General features: G+C 35.5%; 1 protein-coding gene and 9 non-coding genes across 10 annotated transcripts; 8 read left to right on the top strand and 2 right to left on the bottom strand.

The window, feature by feature from the left end:
• The first annotated feature begins 2,869 nt into the window (after positions 1 to 2,869).
• Trnaq-uug lies at positions 2,870 to 2,941 on the top strand. Its single transcript has one exon. It is a non-coding gene; the product is annotated as a tRNA-Gln (tRNA).
• An 80-nt stretch (positions 2,942 to 3,021) lies between these two features.
• Trnaq-uug lies at positions 3,022 to 3,093 on the top strand. Its single transcript has one exon. It is a non-coding gene; the product is annotated as a tRNA-Gln (tRNA).
• Positions 3,094 to 3,173: 80 nt separating this feature from the next.
• Positions 3,174 to 3,245, top strand: Trnaq-uug. Its single transcript has one exon. It is a non-coding gene; the product is annotated as a tRNA-Gln (tRNA).
• Positions 3,246 to 3,324: 79 nt separating this feature from the next.
• Trnaq-cug lies at positions 3,325 to 3,396 on the top strand. Its single transcript has one exon. It is a non-coding gene; the product is annotated as a tRNA-Gln (tRNA).
• An 81-nt stretch (positions 3,397 to 3,477) lies between these two features.
• Trnaq-uug lies at positions 3,478 to 3,549 on the top strand. The gene has a single exon. It is a non-coding gene; the product is annotated as a tRNA-Gln (tRNA).
• A 78-nt stretch (positions 3,550 to 3,627) lies between these two features.
• On the top strand, positions 3,628 to 3,699 carry Trnaq-uug. The gene has a single exon. It is a non-coding gene; the product is annotated as a tRNA-Gln (tRNA).
• Positions 3,700 to 3,778: 79 nt separating this feature from the next.
• Positions 3,779 to 3,850, top strand: Trnaq-cug. Its single transcript has one exon. It is a non-coding gene; the product is annotated as a tRNA-Gln (tRNA).
• A 249-nt stretch (positions 3,851 to 4,099) lies between these two features.
• Trnaq-cug lies at positions 4,100 to 4,171 on the top strand. The gene has a single exon. It is a non-coding gene; the product is annotated as a tRNA-Gln (tRNA).
• Positions 4,172 to 4,565: 394 nt separating this feature from the next.
• Positions 4,566 to 4,655, bottom strand: Trnay-gua. Its single transcript is given in 2 exon segments — positions 4,566 to 4,601; positions 4,619 to 4,655. It is a non-coding gene; the product is annotated as a tRNA-Tyr (tRNA).
• A 1,672-nt stretch (positions 4,656 to 6,327) lies between these two features.
• Positions 6,328 to 7,708, bottom strand: LOC108749294 (putative uncharacterized protein DDB_G0271606). Its single transcript, XM_018487893.1, has 3 exons — positions 7,694 to 7,708; positions 6,505 to 7,155; positions 6,328 to 6,462 (listed from the first exon to the last, which is right to left on the bottom strand). The coding sequence occupies exons 1-3, from the start codon at positions 7,706 to 7,708 to the stop codon at positions 6,328 to 6,330; spliced, it is 801 nt and encodes a 266-aa protein (XP_018343395.1).
• Between the last annotated feature and the right edge of the window lie 6,439 nt (positions 7,709 to 14,147).

Here is a 14,147-nt window from a genome sequence, read left to right as displayed (position 1 = left end):
CCTAGCAACGACTCCTCGTAAATCAGCAAAGCCCCTATACTGATGCACTTTTCGCTACCGTTTCGCATCTCCCACCCAACCTCGCTGCGGTTTCAGCTCTGCTTTCGCCGGTATCACAGTCTTCCTCGTCTCGTCTGTGAGATCCGCGCGAGGACAGTCGCGTTGATTGAGGATAATGCGAAATAGCAATTATTCGTTCGAGTGAAGAATTCATTAGTGAAAAAGAGAAAACGTAACGACGATGGAGTCTCTTGAGCTGTGGCCTTTTAGGACGAAATGCATCTTCTGTCACCGAGCACTTACGTCATTGTGCTTTGATGTCATTCTACATATACGAGATAACGTACGGAGTGAAGTATTTTGATTTTAGCAAACTCGTAAAGTATTGTTAAAAGATAAAAGACTTGCTAGATAGGAATTAGTACGCACAACATAGAAATGCGAATTAAATTTAATAAAATTTTTATTATCATTATTATATCAAGAAATCAGAACATTATTCAGAGAGAGAGAGAGAGAGAGAAAAAAAGAAATTTATTTTAATAAAAATAATTGATAATAATTCTCTGATTTTGAACAAAAAAACATAGCAAAATAATAAAGCAGATTTTTTTAAATGCAACATTTTTATATGGAGTTATTCAGTAGTCTATCTTTATTATATGTGTATGATTTCTAGAGTTACTTTTTTAAACGATAGTTGCATTTTCAGCAGACAAACAGAAAACAGCTCAGTAAGTGCTCAGCGATTTTTTAATGTTTGTGTTCTTGCCTTCAATTTTTCTCTGGATCTAAATAAGTGTAAAAGCCAATAATATTAAAGATTCACTGAGTGCTCACTGAGCGGCTTTGTCTTCTGAACATAGCTGTTATTTCAAATTTTGTAGTCTCTTTGTTATTCATTTTTTAAGTCTCCACTCTTTCAGATTTTAAAGTCTCTTTTATCCATTTTCGAAAGTATATTACCGCTCAAATTTATCACGGTTCTTGCACCGAAAGATTCCACTTCGACTTTCTTCGATTTGGCGCACTTCATGAAGAGAGAAGGATGTTCCCTTCGAGTCTTGTTGTCCCACCGAGCGTGAAATAAGTGTACATACGAAAAGTCTTCCCGTGTCGGTACGAAGGGGCGCGAGGCTTTCTACGGCGATCGCGACGATAAAGCGAATTTGCACAAGGGTAAGAGAAACCGAGGGAAGTACCTCGCGGAAACACGATATTTCTGTGTTCTTTCCTTCAATCGAACGAGAGATTTAAAAAAAGAGAATCCCTTATGCGCAAATCGTTAAAACCATAAAGATATAAGATCGTAGATCGGGATAACGCGGTACTACCCTTAGAGAATTATTGCGCGCAGGACTAGCTGAGCAAACGTGGCGAGAAAATAAAGTTGTAAGATAGAATGAAATATAAATAAATCGAGCATCCTGCTTATACATATTGATTGAAAAAAGAGCAATCAAATCCTTTTCTAATGAAAAAAAAAGAGTTATTTATTTTATCGTAAAAGATAATTTATTTATTTTAGTTTGTACAATTTGTAATAATTTAGCATTGTATTTCAAATCAATTATTAACGTAATTATGTAATTAAGATTAAAATTATGTTATTAAATTAAAGTTTACTAAACTATAGTATGATATTAGAATAAAGTAGACTTAATTAGGGTTTTCAATAATAAACGACGATATATATAATTTAATAGATACAATTAATATATTGTTTGTCAATATAAATAAATAACTCAATAAGGTTAAATGATATCATAGCATGATTCCATCACGTTTATCGTATCGTTAATAATTGGGGTTCCGGAAAATAAAAAAAAAAGCGCATAGTGATTTGAGAGACGCATCGTACCATCGTTCTGAATCATCTCCGAAATCGAATCTAAAAGTGATTTCACAATGGCACTTGCTCACTCGGCTGTCATCCCGTACGATGTTGCCGCACCTACTGTGGACCCACTGTGCGTTACAGCACGCTGCGTTTATGGTACCCCCGATTGTCCTGCACGCAAGTGTCACGGGTATCCTGTCAGTCAAGGATCAGCGAACCGTAAGGAGAAGTATTGTACGAAAAGTATAACAGAAATGGAATCTCGGGGGTGTTGTCGAATTCCGGTTTGCGCGCGCGAGCGAAGAGGGGTGGGTCGGCTGTCGTTTTTGTGTATACGCTGTGTACACGCGTGCGTGTGGGGTGGCCCTGATTGGACGTCACTCGAGAGCATGTCAAATCGAAGAATATGCTGTGACTTGAAATTAATTTGAGTGGTTTCCGCAAGACCGTCGGCCAAAGGACCGCACGCGTGCGTTCCTGATTAATTGTTTTCGTCTGGTCATGAACTATGAAACCTTCGTGGAGAATTGGACCACTCTTAATAGTGTTTAAGGGACATGGATCTCAGTTGTAGCAGAAATAATTTTGAAAATGAACAAAATAATTTTGCTGTATTAGAATTGTGTTTGTTTCTGTTAACTGTTTAATTCATTTACTTTGTATATTTGTGTCTTGATAATTATGTTTTAAATACACACTCACACACATACAATATCTATATATATTGAAGTAATAAATCTGAAATAGCATCACCGATCAAGAATTCATAGTACCAATCCATTTCTGACTCAAATTTGAATTCAAATCAGTAGATTATATTTTGCACCACATTTATACGATTCGATAAAATATGCGTAATAATCAGTCAATAACAAAGATATAAATAAGAAGTTCTATGGTGTAATGCAACACTCTGGAGTTTGAATTCAGCAATCCGAGTTCAAATTTCGGTAGAACCTTTATTTTTGCAAAAATAATTATTATTACAAAAATAACAACTTTACAATATACAAATGAGCAATAAAGGATGGTTCCGTGGTGTAATGGTCAGCACTCTGGACTTTGAATCCAGCGATCCGAGTTCAAATCTCGGCGGAACCTTTCATTTTTGCACAAAATTATTATTGCATAAAAGTCAATAAATTTACAACTTTACAACATACAAATGAGCAGTAAACAGAGGTTCCGTAGTGTAATGGTCAGCACTCTGGACTTTGAATCCAGCGATCCGAGTTCAAATCTCGGCGGAACCTTTCATTTTTGCACAAAATTATTATTGCATAAAAGTCAATAAATTTACAACTTTACAACATACAAATGAGCAGTAAACAGAGGTTCCGTAGTGTAATGGTCAGCACTCTGGACTTTGAATCCAGCGATCCGAGTTCAAGTCTCGGCGGAACCTTCATTTTGGTTCAAAGTTTTTATTAAAAATATTAATTATATACCGGTTATACAAAAACAAAATTAACAACAAAAGTAAAGGTTCCATGGTGTAATGGTCAGCACTCTGGACTCTGAATCCAGCGATCCGAGTTCAAATCTCGGTGGAACCTTCATTTTTGCACAAAATTATTATTGCATAAAAGTTAATAAATTTACGATTTTACAATATATACAAATGAGTAGTAAACAGAGGTTCCGTAGTGTAATGGTCAGCACTCTGGACTTTGAATCCAGCGATCCGAGTTCAAATCTCGGCGGAACCTTCATTTTTGCATGAAATTATTATTGCATAAATGCCAAAAGTTTACAATTTTACAATATACAAATGAGCAGTAAGCAGAGGTTCCGTGGTGTAATGGTCAGCACTCTGGACTTTGAATCCAGCGATCCGAGTTCAAGTCTCGGCGGAACCTTCATTTTGGTTCAAAGTTTTTATTAAAAATATTAATTATATACCGGTTATACAAAAACAAAATTAACAACAAAAGTAAAGGTTCCATGGTGTAATGGTCAGCACTCTGGACTCTGAATCCAGCGATCCGAGTTCAAATCTCGGTGGAACCTTCATTTTTGCACAAAATTATTATTGCATAAAAGTTAATAAATTTACGATTTTACAATATATATATATATATACAAATGAGTAGTAAACAGAGGTTCCATGGTGTAATGGTCAGCACTCTGGACTCTGAATCCAGCGAGTTCAAATCTCGGTGGAACCTTAAAATTTTGCTAAATTGACGAAATTTTTATTAAAAGTTTAAATAACAGGAATTCAACATAGGAGCATTAATAAAAGCTTGTATAATAAAAGGTTCCATGGTGTAATGGTTAGCACTCTGGACTCTGAATCCAGCGATCCGAGTTCAAATCTCGGTGGAACCTTATATTTTTGCAATAAGAATTTTTTTTATGTTGGTTGAAAATGCATTTGACAAAATTTCTCAAATATTTCAATGTAAGTCTTTTAAGCAAGTTAATATTTATTAAGAGAAAACTATAAGAAGAGTCTATTTTCATTTTGCTTGTTAAAAGTTTAAAATTAGATGAGCAAAATATTAAGTATATTCATATTTAATTAAATAATAGCTTAATTTTATTCAAAGATATGTCAATGCAATCTTATATATATACATCCATATACTAGTAACTTAATACTATAGCTATATTTTTCTTTCTTTATTTATTATATTTATATTAACATTTAAGTTTAGAGCCATACACAATTCGGGTTAACACAAAAAGAAAACATTTAAAAAAATTCAGAACAAAAAAAAATTCCTTCGAGCCGGATTCGAACCAGCGACCTATGGATTCCTATACACACAACGACTACAGTCCACCGCTCTACCAACTGAGCTATCGAAGGCTTGGGGACGAACGTGCTCAAATTGATATTTCAACCATTACTGCATTTATTGTATATATTACAGGAATTGTAAAAGATCGCAAACACACGTTACTATTTATTTAAATACAAAATAATTATAATTAAATAACGTATTTAATTAAAAAATCAATATGTATATTGTATATTCCTACTTTTATAATATATAAAATATATTATTAGAATATATAGTAACATAATGATAAAACATTGTTATAATAGATGTAAAGTTTGTCTAATTATTTTTTTTCTAATATTAATAACATAAGTAGCTAAGAATTCTATTTATTCTTACTTAAATGAAGTAATTCAAGCAATAGAAATAAAAATTCTGTGTGTACGAGCAATAAAATTTAATGTTTATTATCTCTTATTGATCTCTTGCTATCGAGTATGTACAAAGATATAAAGAGAAAAAGAGGAAAGGAAAAATAAAGAGAAACAGAGAGAAATATGAAAACATTCGCAGATAATACTTCATACCATCTCATCCTACAAATTTCGATACTTGGTCTGATATTGCAACATGTTACGATACAATTATCACTTATTTATAATACAGTTTTAGTCTTAATAATAATAATAATAATAATAACAACAACAACAATAACAGCTTTAAATAGCAGGGCAAAGAATTATATGTCAGAATACTTATAAGGAAAATAACTAAAAATTTTATATTATTCGGTTATATATAAAATAACGTTACACAAACCTGCTTCACTTGTAAACATTTTCAAGAGCCATTATTCTTTTAAAATAAAAAAAATTAAATTAACATTTTTGTGTGTTCTTAATATTAAGAGAAAGAAAATATATATATTTATCTAGGTGTTAAAAATCCTTATGGCAAAGAAATGTAAACATTGAAAACAATTCAAACAAAATTTTTAAACTTATGTAAATAATAAAACAAAAAGTTTGATGATTGTTGTGGCAAAAGTAAGGCAATTATATTTGGTATTTTTTCTAAACAATACTTTCAACAAAGCACGTGCTTATGTATTCCTTCCTCTTCGTTTGGGAAACACTAGCCTCCGGAGGATCCTATATATCTCATCGTGCACGCCAATCACCATCAAAGCGTCGTAGAAGCCTGTGCTTCATGGCTCGATACAGTTTACATAAAACTATAAAATTATGGTCGTAGACGAAGGAGACGTCCCCAGGAGGAAAACGAAGACCCCGTGGAAAGGGGGGTGAGCCATCGTAAAACCGATGGGGTATTTTTACATGAAGTCATTAAACTCAGTTTACGGCGAAACAAAGTGCCTCACCACCCGCGTCCTCCCACCGCGTCGCTTAATTACTCCTCATCGCCGAATTAAAGTTCTAGATCGCACTCTGGTTTAATGAGAGACGAATGTTTAATGAGAAATTCGTGGAGAGAAACGTGTTCCCGGTTCACGAGATAGTTTTCACGACGTTGGGAAAATCTCAAGTTGATTCCCTCTTGTAGAAGGCGCCAAGAATTATGTAAGCCATTGTGCGCAGCTCTTGCATGAATAGCAGATTTCTCCGCGTTCACCCAATTTCACGAACGTCATTTAAGGTTTGACCTCGTTATTAAGCAATATTGGTTAAGAATTCATAGAGTACGATGTTGCAGATCGAGAGCATGATTTTTTATCGGCGAGCGGTCTCTCGAGTGTTCTTATTGCAAACGCAAAATTCTGGAATGTCTTTGTTGTTGTTGTTGTTGTTTTTGTTCCTGTTTCTGTTCCTGTTCCTGTTCCTGTTCCAGTTCCTGTTCTAGTTTCAGTTCCAGTTCCTGTTCCTGTTCGTGTTCCTGTTCCTGTTCTTATTCCTGTTCCAGTTCCTGTTCCTGTTCCAGTTCCAGTTCCAGTTCCTGTTCCAAATCCTGTTCCTGTTCCAGTTCCAAATCCTGTTCCTGTTCCAGTTCCAGTTCCTGTTCCTGTTCCTGTTTCTGTTCCTGTTGTTCTTGTTCCTGTTCCTGTTCCTGTTCCTGTTCCTGTTTCTGTTCCTGTTCCTGTTCCAGTTCCTGTTCCAGTTCCAGTTCCTGTTCCTGTTCCTGTTCCTGTTTCTGTTCCTGTTCCTGTTCGTGTTCCTGTTCCTGTTCCAGTTCCAGTTCCAGTTCCTGTTCCTGTTCGTGTTCGTGTTCCTGTTCCTGTTCCTGTTCCAGTGCCTGTTCCTGTTCCTGTTCCTGTTCCTGTTCCTGTTCCTGTTCCTGTTCCTGTTCCAGTTCCTGTTCCTGTTCCTGTTCCTGTTCCAGTTCCTGTTCCAGTTCCAGTTCCAGTTCCAGTTCCAGTTCCTGTTCCTGTTCCAGTTCCTGTTCCTGTTCCAGTTCCTGTTCCTGTTCCTGTTCCTGTTCCTGTTCCAGTTCCTGTTCCTGTTCCTGTTCCTGTTCCAGTTCCAGTTCCAGTTCCAGTTCCTGTTCCTGTTCGTGTTCGTGTTCCTGTTCCTGTTCCTGTTCCTGTGCCTGTTCCTGTTCCTGTTCCTGTTCCTGTTCCTGTTCCTGTTCCTGTTGTTGTTGTTGTTGGTGTTGGTGTTGGTGTTATTGGTATTGGTGTTGTTGGCGTTGTTGTTGGTGTTGTTGTTGGTGTTGTTGTTGGTGTTGTTAGTGTTGTTGTTGGAACAACAACAAGTGCACCTCTGGTCGTATTCCAATCTGAGCGAATGCAATATTCTAACAAATACTTGTGCAAATACTGACAAAATTTAGATCTCGTAAATTCTAAAATAGCTCTTGAATTATTTAAAGAAAAGTTAGATTATTTAAGGAACGGAGGGAAACGTTCTATCTTTTATACACGCACGTATCTCCATTCCGTCGTGGACAACTTTATCGCTGTGCAATATCCCGTGCTTTAAAGTCCATCTTTAAACAATGATAGCAATGAGCGGGAGATGGACCGGCTAAAAGCGGCGCCAGGATGGATCGTATAAGCTGCGTCTTTAAAGCGTCGCCTAGACAAACAATTTTTAGGGGCAGTTAAGGCGCGACATTGTACACGAGTGAAGTACCAGGGTACACGCATCTTTCAGTGATCATTCGATACGAAGAAGTACGCCATTTCCGGTACCGTCTTTGAGAGATTCTTTTTACGAAACGAGTCGCTTTTACGCGACACGCGTTTTGGGCATATATAAAAAGAACTTTTCATCTTATTTAAACATCGATCTCCCTATACCTCTTACTCGAAGCCTAATAACATTTTTATGACATAAAATATTTCGAGGGTGTGTCGCGAAATCGCGAAGGCGGTTGGGTTGTAACGCATCGCGCTGCGTTCCGGTGGCTGTAATAAAACACGTTGTAATTGACGCGTCGCGCGTAAATCTTAGATATCGAGGTTTTACAGGGGAAATTGGCTCAAGAAGCTGGTTACCCTGTTGGATTTAAAGTTTCTCGACGAGATTATACGAGATAAAATCCATTGCCATTGCAACGCTTTGCAAATGGAAACTGTATTGATTCTCATTTGCTACTACGTACTAGTATTCTAGTTTTATTTGCGTTACAGATTTTCTCACTCCCTTCAGAATTTCAAGATCCTCCTCTCGAGATTTTATAAAAGGCGCTCTGGAGTTCGTATTTCAGTGCGTTTATAATGGAATCGCCTCGAGACAACGTGCAAGAAGTTGAATACACGTTTCGTGTATAAATGGACGTATAAACGGCGAAGTTACTTTATACCCCCCGGATTTAAGGAGTTACGCCGCGGCCATAAGCTATAAAGATTCCCGTCATAACTCGAACGGTATCACATTTTATTTAATTGCCCGCGGCTCAACTCGCCCGCGGGCTCTTCCTCGCTCGCGTGCATAATATTATTTATTGCCAAAGAAGCTGTTAAAGTTTAACGTCGAGGAGGCGCTCACTCTCAAAATTAAACGCGATAAAATGTTTGTTATCCAATCGACTCGCTACTTAATGTGTTTCTGCCATCGCGTGCGCCCCGTCTTCCCCGTTTGAATTTGTCGAGAGAAAGACCGGTAATCCATCGCTGGGACGACCAGCGACGTATTATCTTACGGATAAGAACGTAGGGAGTCGGATGTAGCTTTACAGTCATTTAGTTGCGAAGACAGTTATAAGAGCTCTCGAAAGTACATAGACGTACATTACAATTCAAATAATGGAATGTTTGAGATCGTTTGCATTAGCATATCGCAGTGTGTTACAACGAAATTTGAAACTATGAATAACAAAAGAGAGATACAGAGAATAAATGAGAGCAGCGGAAGCTCTTAATGTAATCAAATTTGAACACGTTCCAAACTCAATTGCTGCTTCTGCGGTTCATGACACATCATATCGGATGGTGCCACAATTAAATTCGATTATAATGTTGAAAACATTCTCTTGTAATAATCATATAACGTTTGATATAAAATAAATAACATTAAATAAAGGGCAAAGTAAGAGTCACATTTTTTTTAAATTGTCACACAATTAAAAAGAATAAGTTACAAATAAAGAAAAGTAAAATTGAAAAAAATAATAATAAAAACTCAGTTTAAATTCAAATATAAAACGTTACACGTTTCCGGTTACCGGATTGAGCCCTCTTCAGACAATAACTTACCACAAAAATCGCTGTACAAAATTAATTATCGAAAATGCCCGCATATTCCTTATAATAACAGCTCGGGTGAGTCTTGATGTAGAACTTGACATTATTCACATACGATTGAACAGTCAAATGTGTTCCATATCTCTTGGAAAAAGTTCTAGTTGATAAAAAAGATAAAGAAAAGTCTTCCTACGAAAAAATAAACACAATCAAATTAACATACCGGAATTCTAACAAGTAATTAAAACTCACGAAAAATCATGTGTAAATTATTCAAGCAAGTGTGTCCATATAAGTATGAAAACCAATTAAAAAATTACGTACAGAATTTAATGGAACGCAGATGTGTAAGACGGACATTGTATGTCGATTATAATGTACGCTCGCTGATACGGATCAACACGGACTGAGAGAAGAGACAGACTGTCAATATCGAAAAGTCGAATTTATTTACAAAAGGTATATACGAGTATGTCTTATGGAAACACCTTCTGTGTCAGTTTGTAAATTTAAATTATTTTTCTGCTTTTTAATATTGAGCATCTCAGAAATTAAGCGTTTCCTATAGCAAGGCTCTTCAACCAAAATTTTAACATTGTCCCATTGGAAATCATGATCATACTGCAGCCTGTGCTCCGTTATGACAGAACGGACAGAAGTGTTACGTCTAATATGATTACGATGGTCTGTAATTCTGGTTTTCAATTGTCTATCCAACGTACGACGTATCACAATTATTACACGAAATCTTATAAACTACATTGCTCTTAGATGTATAGGAACAAATATCCTTTTGTACTTTGATATTTATTTACCCATTTTATTAGAACTATGAAAAGATACCATGATGTCGTTTTTATTGAACCGTTTAAATTTTTCTGTGTGAAAAGGAATAAATGATACCAAGATGCAGATTCATTCGCACAGACATTGTCAACCAAATCTTTACGTACTATGTATTTATTTTTAAGTAAATTTTTTATACGTTGATAACTGTGTCAAAAATAAAAGTTAATGGATAGTCATTATCTAATAAAACGTTAATAATAAATGTCAAATTTTTTGTGTGAAACATAAAGTCAGAAAATAAAAAAGCTCTGTCAACTACAAAAAATTGTACCTTTCTTTTGTGCGATTGGATGATTTGAGTGGAAATTTAATAATCTCTCTGTTCGATATAACCTAGTCTCACTTCTAGACTTTAATTAATCTCGATATCGTTAGTTTAATCTTCTCATTCGGATATCGAATATCTACAATAGCTGTTTAATGTCGCGCTTTATCCTCCTATCTCGTCTTTCCTCAGAACGATGAAAACTATACGATATTATCTCATGGATTGAAACGCAGAGAGTTGGATAACTTTACAATCCTTTAGCTGTAAAAATAATTATAAGTACAAAATAAATTTCACGAAGAGTACATTGTTAGATATCAGAAAAGCAGTACTGATTTAATAATTCCTTAAGTTAAATATTTTGTTATTTTTAACTTCTGTATTAAAATATAAATCAATCCATTTCTATGATTAGATTCAAAGTAAACAACGTCCGTATTAACATACGTATTTAGCAAATAATAAATTTGAGTGAAATTTACATTTTCTTGACTTAAATTATTTAACTTCATTGTTTTGATTATAAATTAATGATGTATTGAATAGAAGTAGTGGCAACCTATAGAAATGATTAAAAATAATTCAAATTAAGTACTTCACATTATGAACAATAGATATGGTCGTGATGTCATAATAGTTGAGAGATCCTAATCAACATTCTATAATAATCGTATAATATACAGTGCCATTTCATTACTAAATCCCATTACTGTTAGTTCAATTTCTCTTTACGAATTCTACGGTATCTCATAGCTATTTAACGTCATTTTCTGTCTTTCTATTCTTCCTCGGAACGAAGGGAAACTATATACGACAATCCGTACATTATCTCGCAGATAAAGCAGACTTTAGAACCACCAAGTTCCGAGGACGATTATACGAAATCTTTCGAAAGTATATACTGAGTACGACATATTCGCCAAGTAAGCTCGACATTGTCGATCAGTTAAGCTCCGCTGGGAGAGTATAAAGCGCGATAAATCCGACCTCGCGGAGGGATGTATAAATCTCCTTAATTTACTGCTACGTAACTTTTATTCCCGCGTACCACCTATCACGTTACGTTAGCTGGTAGTATCGAGATATACAACTTTTAAACCACCTATCGCTGCGATAAGTAGCCACTTCAATCTCGAGATTATTAATTTAGATTCGAAATGAGCATGCTTTATATCGTACGCGAGTAATTCAAAGTTTCACTCGCGACGCGAAGATTACCAACGGTAACGATTAAAAAAATTTTTAACGCACTCTTCAATATTCTCATAGCACATTAGTGCAAAAATATCAAAAATTAAAAGGTTGCGACAAATAGCTTTTGAAGTTTTGAGAAAAAACGACCAATTGACACTTCACCGAGGAACGATCGATTCAGCTTCGACGAAATCTCTTTGAAAGTGCATTTTCGGGATATCGAGATGAAAGCTCGTGTGATTCTCGATTACGTCCCATCATTACGGAGAGTATTTTATCGCCAGTCTGAGTTACGGGGTTCCGCTCGTTAACCGGAAAGTTCCCGGGGATCGTCGCGCTCAAATTTAAATTGGGAAAGTATTTTACGAGCGCGCGGGAGTTTCACGGTAGCGTTGTCACATCTTGATGAACTTCCGGTAACGATCGTAGGAAAATGTCACCGTCGTCTGCCGTCACCTACGTTGAATCCGCTATACGACCGCGCCGCGGGAATCTGGTTCACAAAACGAGGACCCACCGAGATTAATGAACGTCGATTACTTATTCGTGTCATTTACTCCTGATTAGGACAGCTGCCATGATTATCATATAATAGATTAGCCCATGGGAATATGAGCAATTTATTTAACACCTATGTCTTCCATAAATTACTACGATCCAAAGAAAACAATAGCCACAGTGAGGGAAACAACATGAGATCTTTAAAGGTGCCATCCATATTTTGATTCCAGTAGATAAATTTAAATCTGTAAAAAAATATGTAAAATATAATCCGATGTATTATGTATATTGAAAATATGTAAAATACTTCTATGATGGTAAACCAACTCAATAGTTAGTTATGATTAACAATCACGCGCTAACTCAATTAATCAGCGCGTGAAGCAAGTATAATAGCATTTGGTATAAGCAGAAACGTTTGTACAACCGGGCGATGACAGGCGAGCACGTGAGGCGGCATAAACGTACACCATTAGACGTATCTCCATGTGTGTTTACGAAACAGGCGAAAAAAGCGCCTAACGAGAGAGAAAAAAAGTGTATCGTATCCGCATTTAAAATGTATAGTCCAACATCCCCCTTCGCATCGAATCGCTTATCCTCGCTGTTGAGATTCGCGCACGCTTCACATAGTTGAAGTCCCTCGCCGGGTATAATGCCAGATATAATGCGAAACGTCCTGTATATTTTCCGTAACGTGTAGGCTTAATTAAAATAAAAATAGCTTTTCCAAATTCCAAGAGTAAATCAAATATAAGTAAATTATCTATGAGCCTCCGCGGTTGTTAGCGTATAAATAATACAATTATATTATAAGATAAGATGCAAATAATATCCTATCGCTTTATATAAATATATTATTTATGCACTAATAACTGCAGAGGCAGTTTATTTATATTTGGTGTGCATGTAATATATATATACAGTATGTATCGTAACATCCACGATTTCGATGAAACGATATTTTTTTTATGATGGAAAAGGATAAAAAAAATCTATATCGAACCGATCTGTGCGGAATAAGTAGCTGAAGATTTCTAGTCACGTATTCTGTATTTCAATATCTAGATATATTATTATACAGAGAGAGAGAGAGAGAGAGAGAGAGAGAGAGAGAGAGAGAGAGAATTCGTTATTTATTTAGCGTTTCAGGATAAATTCTCTAAAGCGCTGGGATAAAAGAAAAATTACAACATGAAAAGTGAATTAATCGGTAAACTACATAAAGCAAAATAATTATATATCAAATATGAAATCTAGTGTGGCGAGTTCATCGTCACAAGTATTTACTTTTACTGAATTTACGATGCGGGACAATAGACACATACGCGCACACACGTATTCACACTTGACACACATACACATATATTCAGAAACAGCTATACACAAACCGTGGATCGCGAAACCGAAACCATGTAAACTCGTAAATTTCTTATAACTGTCGAATTTTCTGTATATTAATCGCATATTTAAAACAGAGTGTAACCAAACTGCAATGTACTTTTAATCTGTATGCTAATTAATTTGTAATTCGTGATTCATTTAAACGTTTGTTTAATGATGTAACAGAAATATTTAAATTTTAAGCATAAAGCGGACAATAAACATATGCAAAATAATATTTTGGGTAGAAAATTGCTAAAAAGACACGCGCGCGACCGGTTACGAAGCGGAAAAATGTCTCGCGGAGTCATCTCGCAGACACGAAAATATGTATCATACGCTCTGATATGAGATACGCTCTGGTTCACTAATAAACAATACAATTGTTGATACTTAAAAACGCGACGATAATTATTTGATCAGTCCGACCAATTATTCAAACTAGAGAGTAACAATATATAATTATATTGTATATTATGCGCAAAATAAATTATCATTTCATTCCAGATTAAAATTTACAACTGAAATAGGTGCGGAGAGGTTAGATTTTCTTGATGTCAGCTTAATTAAAAAAGGAAATTCTCTTGTTCAAAATTGGTATCAATTGGTAGGTCACGAACCTACTTTTTCTGGTCTTCGTCATCTTAATTATTTTTCTAGACATCCTTTATGCTAAAAAGTGGGAACAATCATTGATTTAATTGATAGAGTTCTATCTTCGTCCCCACCCTATTTACTATT

Source organism: Trachymyrmex septentrionalis, unplaced genomic scaffold (genome assembly GCF_001594115.1).
Source record: "Trachymyrmex septentrionalis isolate Tsep2-gDNA-1 unplaced genomic scaffold, Tsep1.0 scaffold29, whole genome shotgun sequence".
NCBI classification, from domain to species: Eukaryota; Metazoa; Arthropoda; class Insecta; order Hymenoptera; family Formicidae; genus Trachymyrmex; species Trachymyrmex septentrionalis.
Note: the sequence above shows the minus strand (reverse complement) of the source record. Positions and strands in the feature narration are given on the sequence as shown.